The following is a 13575-nucleotide window of genomic DNA, read 5'->3' as shown; positions in this document are numbered from 1 at the left end:
CAGGCAGCAGGACAGCCGGGAAGGGAGGGCGCTAAGGTGCGCGCTCCCTGCATCCCGTGGAGGAGGCGGAGGAGGACGAGGAGGAGGAGGAGGGGGGAGCCGCCCGCCCGCCCGCTGTTTGTCTTCTTCAACTTACACTTCACACCTCCACGCTTCCTCCCACAATGCTCCTCTGCGCCGCTCCAGACGGCCAGACGGAGCAGGAAACATCACCGTGCTGGCCGCCGCCAAGACCAACAACGCTCGCCGCCTTCAAGCGTCCGCCGATGCTCTTAAAGGCGCGATGCGTGATTCATGCGTGTCGTAAACGACACCTGCGGCCACCACTGAAGGCCTCTGACGTCCGACTTCCTGTCCCAATCATGGAGCTGGCGTTCCACAGATTGGCAGCCGAATGGAACCCGTCGCTCGGACGACCACCACGTCCGTCCTTCTTCTGGTCCCCCCCACACCCCCCCATCCTTCTTCTCCTCAGTCCTCAGTCGGCTGGGCTGTTTCCACAGCTGCTGCCTTCCCTCACGTGTTCCTCGCCGGGAGAACGCCGTTTGTTTGGCAAATCCCACCGTGATGCAGCTCTACCGCGGCTTCCTGTACGCTAACGACGGACCCGAAGAAGAATAATACAACACGGAAAAAGTGTGGTGGGGCTGCCAGACGCAGTTAGAGGAGAACCGCGGAACCGCAAAGTGAGACAAACACAACTCTTGCACAAGCAGACCTCAGTCGCACACTCGCACAGCAGCTGGCACCGCCACCGCCCGTGACAACAACCGGCTCGCCGCCACAGGAAATGAGATTCTGTGGCTGGGCGGACGTCTCCACTGCTTATGGAACCTGTGGAACCTCTTTAAATAAGTGGAACCTGGGAAAGAAGCCGTCATCCCACCCGCCAACCAACCAACACCGCCCTAGGACTTCTGACGGACTCCATACTAGAACCTGCATAGTAGGACATCTACAAGACTTTATCGTAAAACTGTGGAACCTCTTTAAATAAGTAGAACCTGTGAAAGAACCCGTCATCCCACCAACCAACCAACATCAACCAACTAACAGTAGTACCTCCAGTATCAGAGGTTCTACCATAGCGTGGAACCTCTGATACGCTCTGATGGTAAAACACGACAGTGACAAACTCCACAAGAACCCCTGATACTCTACAGTAGAACCTCCAGTAGACTCTAGCATACACCTTCTATGGCAGACCACCTAAGAACCACTCTAGCAGAACCTTTAGAGTAGAACCCCTGATAGAACCTCCATAGGGGAACCTGTGGTGGAGCCCATAGTAGAACCGGTATGGTGTTTCCGTTGAGGAGCGGTGCGGATGGACGGCTGAGTCGGTGGAGGACGGTCCGTGGGGGTGAAAGGTCAGGGTTATCTGCGGCTGAAGAAGAAGGAAGCCGGGTGTTTTCCCAGATGCGTCCAGGAAGTCTGCGCTGCGTTCCCCCCGTGGGCCGCCGTGTTTAGACTGCCGGGTCCGTCCGGCTCACATTTCTCACGCGAAGACGTCTTTCGTGACTTCAAGCAAAACGTGAAAGTGGGCGTTTCCTAGTGTCCTCCCGGGGGTCACGCATGGTGTCCATCGTGATCCCACAAGGAGAACCGGCAGGCTGTGGTTCTCTCATGGAGTCCAGCCATCGGACTTCCTTAGCGGATTCCGTCATGAGATCAAACACACCAGGCCAGTACTTACTGGTTCAGAGGCGCTCCTCTACAGGAAGTCTCCAACCACGGAGCAGGTCCGCTTGGCACACATGACGTCACACCACGCCGTTTAGAAGCACGCAGGTAGGACGTAGGACGTAGGACGTAGGACGCAGGACGCAGGATGCACCCTCTCACGTCCCTGGGGGGGTCCGGCCGAGGGAGAAGGGGCGTGGTCGGCTGAGCTTTCTGAAGAAATCTTTGTGTCGCCAGGCTGCGCCCCCAAGCAGGTGCGACAGCTGAGGGGCGGGACAACTGTCGCCCCCCCTCGCCCCCCCGCCACGGCTGCGGGAACAAACGCTTGCAGAAAATAACCACACTAATAACCATCTTGAATAATAAGAACTTGTAGAAGCATTCTTATAATAATAATAATCAATACAATTACCAAAGGAAACGGCTCTGATACAAATACACAAATATATTGACATAAATCATAAATAAATATCAAAATATGTTGAAATTAATTCTTTCAAAATAACATTGTTAAGGAAAAATGCTTTTAAAAACAACCCATTCAGATCAAATACAAATAACAAAAAGTACAAAAGAAAAATGCTTCCATCAAGAAATAAACAATTAATAATAATCATCAAATTAGAATATTACATATATAAATAGGTGAAGAATAAAACATAATTAAAATGCTTCTCTACCATTTATATCAAAAATAAATACATGTATAAAAAATAAAATTCTACAAATAAATGAATAATAAATCAATTACAATAATTAATAAAACAATGTAATAAATCGATTTGAAGAGAAAAACAAAAACAAATAATTAAAAAAAATTATAATAATTAAATTACATTTTAAATTAGATTAAAATTTAATTAATTAAAATAATTAAAAAAATGCTTTTCTAAATAAAAACCTCAATAATTAATGTAAACAAATAACAAATATAATATAACAAAAAATGCTTTTCTAAATAATTTTTGTTAAATAAACATAAAAAAATGTATACATTTAAAAAAATAAACATTTCAAACTAAAATGTCCATAAATAAGTGAATTAATAATAAGAAAATGAAAAACAGATTTCATTAAATTCTCCTCCTCCCTCAGGAACCAATACAATATAAAAGACGGGGGCACCAGACGGGGGTGGACGGTGCAGGTGTACCTAATAAAGTGTCCAGTGGGTGTATTTCCGGATCCAATCTGCCCCGCCCCAGGAGTATTCAGGAGTAACAGTTAGTTCTGCTCCAGGGCGCCCCCACAGGCGTCCAACCGCCACCCACTTGGGGGTGCAGAAGCCCAGCTGTCTTCTGTCTTGTGGTATGCAGACAGCTGTCCCGTGATGACTCCGCACGTGCGCGCCCCCGTGCACGCGCCCCGGCCCGGACATTTAAAGTTTAAAGGTCCAAAGAAGGACAGCTGGTCCCCCCGACGCTCACTTTCTCTTTCACCGCGGTCTGAAGGGAGCACCTTCTCCTCGCTCGGACGCCGCTTCTCCAAGAACGGGAACCCTCCTCCGGACCCTCACTCAGCGCCATGGGGGCCTTCATCGCCAAGATGCTGCTGCCCACCGTCAGCAGCGTGGTCTTCCTGCCCGCCGCCAGCGTGGCCGCCAAGCGAGGCTTCCACATGGAGGCCATGGTCTACTTCTTCACCATGTTCTTCACCGCGGTGGGTGCACCACGCCTCCAGGTCCTCACCATGTCAGCTAACCGTGTCTCTGTGTCTCTGTGGGTCTCTGTGTGTGTTGGGGGGGTAGATCTATCACGCCTGCGATGGACCCGGCCTCACCATCCTGTGCTTCATGAAGTACGACATCCTGGAGTATTTCAGCGTTTACGGCACCGCTCTCTCCATGTGGGTCACGCTCATTGGTGAGTTCACGTACGCGTTTTATGTGTGGACGTTAGAGCTCTGAGGGTCCTTCACCAGGACCCGTGGGGGCTCCTTCACTCTACTTGGAAAAGGAAAGGAAAGGGGAGGTTAACTGTTTTTGGAGAAGTGACTCACCGGATCGCCGCAGAGATTCACGGGCTAACTCGCTAACCTGCTAATTCACGGGTATTCAAAAAAGACTTGGTTTCACTGATAAAGACTCGAGTTTCACTGACTGACGGGTACTTGACAAAAGACTCGAGTTTCACTGACTCACTGGTATTCCAGAAAGACTTGAATTTTGCTGACTCACGGGTACTTGACAAAGACTCTAGTTTCACTGACTCATGGGTACTTGACAAAGACTCAGTTACAATGACTCTTGGGTATTTGACAGAGACTCGAGTGTCACTGCCTGATGGATATTCAAGAAAGACTCGCGTTTTGCTGACTCACTGGTACTGGACAAAGACTCGAGTTTCACTGACTCACGGGTAGTTGACAAAGACTCGAGTTTCACTGACTCACAGGTAGTTGACAAAGACTCGAGTTTCACTGACTCACGGGTACTTGATAAAGACTCAAGTTTCACTGACTCACAAGTATTCAAAAAATACTCGGTTTCAATGACTCACGGGTACTTGACAAAGACTCGAGTTTCACTGACTCACTGATACTTGACAAAGACTCGAGTTTCACTGACTCACTGGTACTTGACAAAGACTCAAGTTTCACTGACTCACTGGTACTTGACAAAGACTCGAGTTTCACTGACTCACGGGTACTTGACAAAGACTCGAGTTTCACTGACTCATGGGTACTTGACAAAGACTCAGTTACAATGACTCTTGGGTATTTGACAGAGACTCGAGTGTCACTGCCTGATGGATATTCAAGAAAGACTCGCGTTTTGCTGACTCACTGGTACTGGACAAAGACTCGAGTTTCACTGACTCACGGGTACTTGACAAAGACTCGAGTTTCACTGACTCACGGGTACTTGATAAAGACTCGAGTTTCACTGACTCACAAGTATTCAAAAAATACTCGGTTTCAATGACTCACGGGTACTTGACAAAGACTCGAGTTTCACTGACTCACTGGTACTTGACAAAGACTCGAGTTTCACTGACTCACTGGTACTTGACAAAGACTCGAGTTTCACTGACTCACGGGTACTTGACAAAGACTCGAGTTTCACTGACTCACAGGTATTCAAGAAAGACTCGGCTTCAATGACTCAGGGGTACTTGAGAAAGACTCGAGTTTCACTGACTCACAGGTATTCAAGAAAGACTCGGCTTCAATGACTCTCGAGTGCTTGACAAAGACTCGAGTCTCACTGACTGATGGATATTCAAGAAAGACTCGAGTTTCACTCGGATTCAATGACTCACTGGTAAGCTCCACTTCCTCTCGATGGCGACTCGGGTTTCTGTGACTCACAAGTCGTTGATGACGAGTCGGGTTTCCCCGATTCACGGATGCTTCACTGGAGCCCCTCCCGTGTTATGTTCTGTGTTGTGCCGGGTTCTAAGTTCCCCACGGGCGGGTGTGTTGCAGCTCTAGCGGACTTTGACGAGCCGCAACGTTCCACCATGACCATGTTTGGAGTCCTCACCATCGCCGTCAGGATCTACCAGGACCGCTGGGGCTACGGGATCTACTCGGGTCCGATCGGCTCGGCTGTGTTCATCATCACCGTCAAATGGGTGGGTGGCGTCAGGAGGGCCCACCACGACTTCCTGTTCTTCTGCTGCGGTTGACTTCCGCTTTTCTTCCTTTTCCAGCTCCAGAAGATGAAGGAGCTGAGAGCGGTCTATCCCGACAAGCGGGTCTACACTCAGCAGGTGGGTCCGGGGTGTTGTTTCGGTGCCCTGGCCCTCATGCTGCGCTTCTATTTCGAGGTGACGCCATCTACGGCCATCTACGGCCATCTACGGCCCGGCGGCCATCTTTCCAAGCCGAGCGTGCGTATGACCTCCGTGTGGGTGTGTCCTCGGCAGGAGTGGGACTACGCCTACGTGCACAGCTTCTACCACCTGTCCCTGGCCGTGTCCTTCGTCCTGCTGCTTCCCAAGAAGAACCGCTACGCCGGGACGGGCCGCAATGCCGCCAAGCTCAGCTGCTGGACGCTGTGCTGCTGCGTACGTGACTCCGCCCACTCGGTAAGCAGGCAAGGTGCCGCACGCTTGCTCATCTTTATGCCCCCCCCCCAAACAGAGCTTGTCCCCCGGATCGTCCAAGGAGAAGACGAACAAAGCGGAGAAGAAGCCGTCCCGCTTCGTTTGGACCCCCACCCGGCCCCTGCTGGCCCCCCCGCCCTCCACCCCCGTCAAAGGCACCAGCGTCAGCAAGCTGAAGGAGATGAACGGCTGGAAGTGACACTCCAGCGGCCGGCCAGAAGGCAGCCATCTATCTTCTCAGCTGCTAGAACATTTAAGGTCGGCCCCCGCAGCAGGTGAAGACCAGGGGCGGAACCCGCAAACGGCGGATCGGAACACACACAGCGGCCAGTAAAAGTGACTGGCGAAGCAGCGAGGGGAACCAACATGTCCAAAATGTATAAATTGTCTGAGATGAAATGTTCCCCCCGGGAAGCGGACCGCCCGTCTGTCTGTTCGGACTTCCTCCCGGGGAAAGGAAGCAGGCGGTCCGGTCTGCCAAGACAGCAGACACCAGACTGAAAGCGCTTGATGAGTTCTGGAGGGCGACCCACTCGTCTGCCTGGCCCGGTTTGACACTCTGGATCTGCCCCCGTCAGGATGTGTGCGCTGCTGTTTCATCACTCCGTCATTTGTCAAGTGGAAATGAAACGTCAAATATCTGGGGAGGGCTTAGGAATTTGTACACCGCCACCCGCTGGGGCCTCGCTAATCCAAACCTGCCCCGAACACGACACGGAGACCACAGACAAAACACGCCGCGCCGCCCAAATGCAAACGAGGAATGCTTGGAGCCGGGGCCAAGCCGCCAGATCCCGTGCACCGGAGAGGACTGTTATTGTCTGGGCCGGGTCGGCCCGGGTCGGGCCCCACCGGTGCTTCTCAGATCCGATACTGTAGCAGGACTGAGGCCCCACATCTGGTGATGACTATGAATTTCACATTGTTCAATAAAGGAGCCTGTCCTACAAAAGGGATTCCCCAAATGTGTATAAGAGGGACTCACGGGTACTTGATGGGGACTCAAGGTTCATTCTATCATGGTTGCCCCCCCCCCCCCAGTGACACTCGACATTTGGACTAGTACAACAAAGACTCACAGGTACTTGACAAACACCTGAGTTTCAGTAATTCACGGGTATTCAAAAAAGACTCTGTTTCAATGTCTCACGGGTACTTGACAAAGACTCAGTTTCACTGACTCACGGGTACTTGACAAAGACTCGAGTTTCACTGACTCACTGGTATTCCGAAAGTTCGGGTTTTACTGACTCGTGTATTCAATAAAGATTCGAGTTTCACTGACTCACAGGTACTTGACAAAGACTCGAGTTTCACTGACTCACGGGTATTCAAGAAAGACTCGGTTTCAACGACTCATGGGTACTTGACATAGATTCGAGTTTCACTGCCTCACGGGTACTTGACACAGACTAAGGTTTCACTGACTCGCGGGTACTTGTCAAAGACTCGAGTTTCACTGACTCACGGGTACTTGAAACAGACTAAGGTTTCACTGACTCGCGGGTACTTGTCAAAGACTCGAGTTTCACTGACTCACGGGTACTTGACACAGACTAAGGTTTCACTGACTCGCGGGTACTTGTCAAAGACTCGAGTTTCACTGATTCACGGGTACTTGACAAAGACTCGAGTTTCACTAATTCACGGGTATTCAGGAAAGATTCGGTTTCAATGACTCACAGGTACTTGACAAAGATTAGTGAAACTGGACTGGCACATCATATCCCCAGGCATGCTACAAAGGCAGGGGTCCCCATCCAACGGGCCGCGCTAACTACCAATGTTAAAATGTGACGTTTTTGACCCTGGATCGGATCATTTCTTTTATTATTATTATTATTATTCCCGCAGAAAAAGAATTTCCCCCAAAGGTCCATAGCTCTACTAACGGGAGCACACACGGAGTGTGGTATGCTAGCTATGTTTACGTTGGACTTTCTCTGCAGAGACAACAGCCGTGCTGTCAACTGCTAGCACAGCTGCTAGCACAGCTGTTAGCACAGCTGCTAGCACAGGTGCTAGCACAGCTGCTCTTCATGCTAATCACAGCCCAGTCCATCCAGCTTGTGTGCTTCTGATGACGCCGAGGTCCACTTCAAGTCCGTTCACAGTTTTGGCCTAAAGAAAATCAAGGTGCAGATCCAGGAATGAATATTTAGTTCATAGTACTTGGAAGTATACACCGTGTACAGTGCATTGAACAGATTTTTAATGAGCCAGTGTATTCATTCCACCTTCTAGACTCTGCTGCCCCCTGTTGGCCAAACAAGGAACTCCATCCTACGATGACAGGGTAAAACTCTCCAAACACAGGACGTCAGACATCTTCGTCTGTAATAAATCAAACCAAAACATTCATTTAAACCGCGAGCGTTATCGTGCGAGGGGTTCAAACACAAATAAAGACGCTATATTGATGCTCTAGCTTCTATTCCCGGCTTTAGCTAGCTGCTACTCGCTAGCACCGACATAGCAGCAACATATAAACTTCAGCACTACTTAGGTTCATGGAGTTAACGTAGACGTAAATCGGTTTACTTAGTATTTCACTTATTACCTCGATGTACTATAACTTTGATTGTACACCGGCAACTAAGGCTTATGTTTCGATTAGCAACAAGATGTTAGGCTGGAGCTTGAATCGCGTTATCTTTCCATTTCCGTATTTCTGATATGCTATGATCATGAAACAACACCGAGGCGACAAAGATCACTTGGCTTGATTTTAAATTAAGATTTTATTATTCTACGGTGATATAAATTATACATTTTCAAAAATAAAAAACAACCCAGACTGTGTTACTCGCGCTGGAGTCGCTTTTTTGTTGAAAAGCCGAACCGGAAACGGAAGTCACGCCGGTGGTCAGCTGACTTGAATGTTGACAGAAAGCAGCTCGAAGCAGGAAGCGGCGAACGCTTTTAAAGCTAGCAGCAGATGACTTGTGTACATTCTTTCCGTATGGCGGGGTTTAACGTAACATTTTAACGGTTGTCGGTTCTTCCGTATGATTGGGCGTGTAGCTACCGAAGGAGACTTGAATGAAAGCGGGCCGTGTGGAGGTGGACCCCGGGGAACATCGTCATGGACGCTCGGAACGAGCGCGAGAGGCTGCTGGACGCAGAACGAGAAGAAGATGATGATCCTACCGGACTCATGGCCGAGCAGGACGCTTACCTCAGGTGACAAACGCAGACATAAACACCAAAGATGAGCGGGGGGGGGGGGGGGGGGGCACTGGTCATTTAGTAGCTGTAGTCGAACAACATGGGCCAAGGCCCTCAGAGGCAACCGGATGTTCTTGTTGCTTGTTGAGAGTTCCTTCATGTGGACCTTCTCTCTTCCTCTGCAGCAAAGTGAAGAACAGGAAGTTGTACCTGGCCACCTTTGTGTCGGTGCTGGGACCCATGAGCTTCGGCTTCGTGCTGGGGTACAGCTCGCCCGTCATCCCGGAACTCAGCAGAAGCTCGGACCCTCGGCTGCGGCTGGACGAGGCGCAGGCGTCCTGGTTCGGGGTACGTGGGCGTTGTGTGGTCTGATTGTTTCTCGTTTTAAAAAAAGCTTAATGTTCCCGCCACCGTGTTGCAGTCGGTGGTGACCCTGGGAGCGGCGGCGGGGGGCCTGCTGGGCGGCTGGATGGTGGAGAAGGCGGGCAGGAAGCTCACCATCATGCTCAGCACGCTGCCCTTCGTCTTCGGCTTCACCGTCATCGTCGCCGCGCAGAACGTTTGGATGTTCTACTTCGGGAGGCTGCTGACCGGCCTCGCCAGCGGCGTCGCCTCGCTCGTCGTGCCGGTGAGGCTTGCCGGCTTCCTGTCACGTGACCCACATGAATAACACGTGTGTTTGGGTTTGCGTTTAGCTGTACATTGCGGAGATGGCCCACGAGCGCGTGCGAGGGACGCTGGGCTCGTGCGTGCAGCTCATGGTGGTGCTGGGCATCATGGGAGTCTACCTGGCTGGTATGTTGGCCGCTTGATCAATAATCAATCAATACAACCCCAAAATACACTTATTGGTCCTTTGAACTTAGAACCCATTGGGGGACTCCCAAAGTCCCATGAAAACAGCTGAAAATGCTACTATGCTAATATTAGCATGCTAGCAATGCTAAAATGCTAATGCAGGTATGCCAACAGCTAGCATGATAGAGTTTCTATAAGTGCCTACCCATGAAAACAGCTGAAAATGCTACTGTGCTAATATTAGCATGCTAGCAATGCTAACATGTTAATGGTGGTATGCCAACAGCTAGCATGATAGAGTTTCTATAACTCTCTACCCATGAAAACAGCTGAAAATGCTACTATGCTAATATTAGCATGATAGCAATGCTAACATGCTAATGGTGGTATGCCAACAGCTAGCATGATAGAGTTTCTATAACTGTCTACCTATGAAAACAGCTGAAAATGCTACTATGCTAATATTAGCATGCTAACATACTAATGGCGGTATGCCAACAGCTAGCATGATAGAGTTTCTATAACTGTCTACCTATGAAAACAGCTGAAAATGCTACTATGCTAATATTAGCATGCTAACATACTAATGGCGGTATGCCAACAGCTAGCATGATAGAGTTTCTATAACTGTCTACCCATGAAAACAGCTGAAAATGCTACTATGCTAATATTAGCATGCTAGCAATGCTAACATGCTAATGGTGGTATGCCAACAGCTGGCATGAAAGAGTTTCTATAACTGTCTACCTATGAAAACAGATGAAAATGCTACGATGCTAATATTAGCATGCTAGCAATGCTAACATGCTAATGCCGGTATGCCAACAGCTAGCATGAGGGAGTTTCCATAAGTGTCTACCCATGAAAACAGCTGAAAATGCTACTATGCTAATATTAGCATGCTAACATACTAATGGCGGTATGCCAACAGCTAGCATGATAGAGTTTACCCATGAAAATAGCGAAAACAAAATAGTATGCTAACATTAGCATACTAGCATTAGCATTTCTGACATTTCCTGAACATTTCATTCAAATCTTTTTAGGACCTTTCAAGTTTGTCAATCGATTAACATATTTGATCATGATTAATCACATTTTGTTCACAGTTAACTGACAATTAAAGGCATTTAATCGCTGATAGAAATGTTTTTAACTTTTATGACTATTTTTATTTCTTATTAGCATATTAGCTCTTAAACTCGACTGCAGACGCTCAGCAAATCCAAAATGTGAGCGAGTGAGACCTCTCACTCTGACACTTTTTGTTTATTTGCGTCATCTCCAACTGAGTTACTTTAACCTTCCCGTCAACATCCAGCTAGCAAGAGAGTCAAAATGGCAACTGCTCGCGTGTTTTTCAAACGGTCAAATGGCGACGCCCTCCTTTCTCAATCCCCCCCCCCCCCCCCCCCCCTCCTTTCTGCAGGTCTCTTCATGGGCTGGCGCTGGCTGGCGGTCTGCAGCTCCATCCCGCCCACGCTTCTGCTGACCAGCATGTGCTTCATGCCGGAGACGCCCAGGTTCCTGCTGTCCCGGGGCAGGCGCCGTGAGGCCGAGGAGGCCCTGCGCTTCCTGCGGGGACCCGACGCCCCCGTGGAGTGGGAGTGCGCCCGTATCGAGGACGCGTGTGACGAGCAGGCGAGTTGAGCTCTGACCGGAATGGAAGAAGGCTTTCCCGCTCACCAGCGTGGTCTCTGTTCCTCCGGCAGGGCTCCAGCTTCCTGGCGTCTGACCTGAAGGATCCCGGCGTGTACAAGCCGCTGGCGATCGGCATCTCGCTGATGGTCTTCCAGCAGATGACGGGGATCAACGCCATCATGTTCTACGCACAAAACATCTTCGAGCAGGCGCATTTCAAGGTCAGGGTCACGTTCCGACGTCCGCCGAGCATGCCCGTCTGAGAATGTTCTGGTGCCGCTTCAGGAGAGCGACCTGGCCTCGGTGATCGTGGGTCTGATTCAGGTGGTCTTCACGGCCGTGGCGGCCCTGGTCATGGACAAGGCCGGAAGAAAAGTCCTCCTCATTATCTCAGGTAGCGTCAAACGACATCGCGTGTCTTCCACGTCGTCTTCTGTGTTTGATGTGCTTCTCAAGGCGTCGCCATGGCCATCAGCACCGCGGCCTTCGGGGTTTACTTCTACCTGATGTCCAGACTCCACGCCGGCTCCGCGGCAGAGGATCCCCACGCCGACTTGGCCTGGTTGGCCCTCGCCAGCATATCCGTCTTCATCGCAGGTGAGGTGCCTCCACGGGGGCTCCACAAGCGCAGAATCCTTGAAAGACCGCCTCCGTGTCCGTGTCCAGGGTTCGCTCTGGGCTGGGGTCCCATCCCGTGGTTGGTCATGTCCGAGATCTTTCCCGTCAAAGCCAGAGGCTTTGCCAGCGCGGCGTGCGTCCTCACCAACTGGGGCATGGCCTTCGTCGTCACCAAGAGCTTCCACGACATGATGGTGAGCTGCCCGCCCGACCCCATGTCCGGTATGTGCACCGCTAAAACCTGCCGGACCCCACTGGACCATGTCCTGCGTCTCTTCCAGACTCTTCTCACCAACGCCGGAACCTTCTGGCTGTTTTCCTCCATGTGCGTCGTCAACGTTGTCTTCACGGTCGCCTTCGTCCCCGAAACCAAAGGCAGGACGTTGGAGCAGATCGAGGCCACTTTCAGGGGAACGTCAGGCCCCTGATCCTTTCCTCGCGGGAAATGTCACTCATCTTTTCATTCAGCTTTGTTTTATCCTCCTCCTCACACGGGTCACACGGGTGCCGCTAGCGGTCACACGGGTGCCGCTAGCGGTCACACGGGTGCCGCTAGCGGTCACACGGGTGCCGCTAGCGGTCACACGGGTGCCGCTAGCGGTCACACGGGTGCCGCTAGCGGTCACACGGGTGTAAATGTGGGAGTGAAATGATCTCATTATTAAAACTGTCAACTTTTTTGTTTGAAGGAAACTGCTTTCAAGGAAAAGTACACTTGTTTGTTCTAAAGATATAAAGAGTTAACTGAGGCACCCTTTCCAAAACCTCCAAGGTTTTATTAACAAGGTTTTATTAAGTAAGTACATTCACGATGACGTTGTAATCCAGTATTTCAGTATTTTGCCCATTTCAGGCATGAGCGGAACTTCTTTCCTGCGCGCATTGATTTCACATGGCAACATAAAAAGGAAGGGCAGCCGTCTCGCTGCTAGCCGGTGTGGTGCCACTAGGTATCACGACGCCAGTGACGTAGCTCTAACGTGACAATAACACGATAAGCCCTCTTTTTTCGACTTTTTTGACTTTCTACATGTGGGTTTTAATATTAGAGCCGCGTTGACATGAAATAACGCCCCCAAGTGTCGCTTTTAAGCTATTATTCCTTGTTTACGTCACGGTGCTCAGGCTACGGAATCCCAGCAGGGTCATAACCGACGGTCTCCGCTAGCCTAGCAAGCTAGAGAACCTCTCCGATTTACTTGTTGCTAAGTAAATAAAGTATGTCAAACGGAAGGGAGGAGGACAAAGCAGACAAAAACCTTCGATATATAACTGCACTTTTTCTTTGAAAAAGGGTTTACCTCAGGTGGCAGATAAAAGTTATGTTTATTTTATTATGAAATGTAGGAACATTCATATTGAGGCGTTCAAGGACCAAAACACAAAAATAAAACAAAATGCCCATTTTTTAAAATCGCGTTTTTTTAAATTTAGAGCGTCCATCATGACGTCAGTTGGGTTTTCAAAGTAAATTAACAATAGAGTTTGCGTAGCAAATGTAACACATATCCGGAGTAAGTTTTAATAAATAACATTAACGTGTACAATAATTTCATGTAAAATGTGGAAAACAAACATTTTCTTCATCTTCGTCCTCGTAGTTTGGCTCGGAAGGTCG

The 13575-nt window shown here is 49.8% G+C and overlaps 2 protein-coding genes across 3 annotated transcripts; both read left to right on the top strand.

Annotated features, from left to right (window-relative positions):
- Positions 1 to 2720: 2720 nt before the first annotated feature.
- mymk (myomaker, myoblast fusion factor) lies at positions 2721 to 6670 on the top strand. Its single transcript, XM_058071043.2, has 6 exons — positions 2721 to 3342; positions 3431 to 3545; positions 5110 to 5258; positions 5337 to 5453; positions 5553 to 5693; positions 5770 to 6670. The coding sequence occupies exons 1-6, from the start codon at positions 3208 to 3210 to the stop codon at positions 5929 to 5931; spliced, it is 819 nt and encodes a 272-aa protein (XP_057927026.2). The 5' UTR covers positions 2721 to 3207; the 3' UTR covers positions 5932 to 6670.
- Positions 6671 to 7949: 1279 nt separating this feature from the next.
- On the top strand, positions 7950 to 12448 carry slc2a8 (solute carrier family 2 member 8). 2 transcript variants are annotated; one of them, XM_058069521.2, is made up of 11 exons: positions 7950 to 8028; positions 8757 to 8915; positions 9086 to 9248; positions 9322 to 9528; positions 9596 to 9695; positions 11128 to 11339; positions 11411 to 11560; positions 11625 to 11733; positions 11796 to 11936; positions 12006 to 12151; positions 12239 to 12448. In XM_058069521.2, exons 2-11 carry the CDS (start codon positions 8818 to 8820, stop codon positions 12383 to 12385), a joined length of 1473 nt encoding a protein of 490 aa, XP_057925504.2. In that variant the 5' UTR covers positions 7950 to 8028; positions 8757 to 8817; the 3' UTR covers positions 12386 to 12448. The 2 variants fall into 2 exon arrangements, with proteins under 2 accessions (XP_057925504.2, XP_078645411.1); XM_078789285.1 differs by lacking the exon at positions 7950 to 8028 and having other exon boundaries at positions 8606 to 8915; positions 11796 to 11932; positions 12239 to 12387.
- Positions 12449 to 13575: the final 1127 nt, after the last annotated feature.

The sequence above is a fragment of the Doryrhamphus excisus genome, linkage group LG3, assembly GCF_037039965.1.
Source record: "Doryrhamphus excisus strain RoL-2023G ecotype Guam linkage group LG3, RoL_Dexc_Guam_v1.1, whole genome shotgun sequence".
Lineage (NCBI taxonomy): Eukaryota > Metazoa > Chordata > Actinopteri > Syngnathiformes > Syngnathidae > Doryrhamphus > Doryrhamphus excisus.
The sequence above is the reverse complement of the archived record's forward strand: the minus strand, read 5'-3'. Positions and strand labels throughout refer to the sequence as shown.

Bases quoted from the DNA above. Each gene is read 5' to 3' on its own strand.
- mymk (XM_058071043.2), top strand. From the start codon at position 3,208: ATGGGGGCCTTCATCGCCAAGATGCTGCTGCCCACCGTCAGCAGCGTG. The intron at 3,546-5,109 runs GTGAGTTCACGT...GGTGTGTTGCAG, and splicing joins CATGTGGGTCACGCTCATTG to CTCTAGCGGACTTTGACGAG. The intron at 5,259-5,336 runs GTGGGTGGCGTC...TTCCTTTTCCAG, and splicing joins TCATCATCACCGTCAAATGG to CTCCAGAAGATGAAGGAGCT.
- slc2a8 (XM_058069521.2), top strand. From the start codon at position 8,818: ATGGACGCTCGGAACGAGCGCGAGAGGCTGCTGGACGCAGAACGAGAA. The intron at 9,696-11,127 runs GTATGTTGGCCG...TCCTTTCTGCAG, and splicing joins CATGGGAGTCTACCTGGCTG to GTCTCTTCATGGGCTGGCGC. The intron at 11,937-12,005 runs GTGAGGTGCCTC...GTCCGTGTCCAG, and splicing joins CATATCCGTCTTCATCGCAG to GGTTCGCTCTGGGCTGGGGT.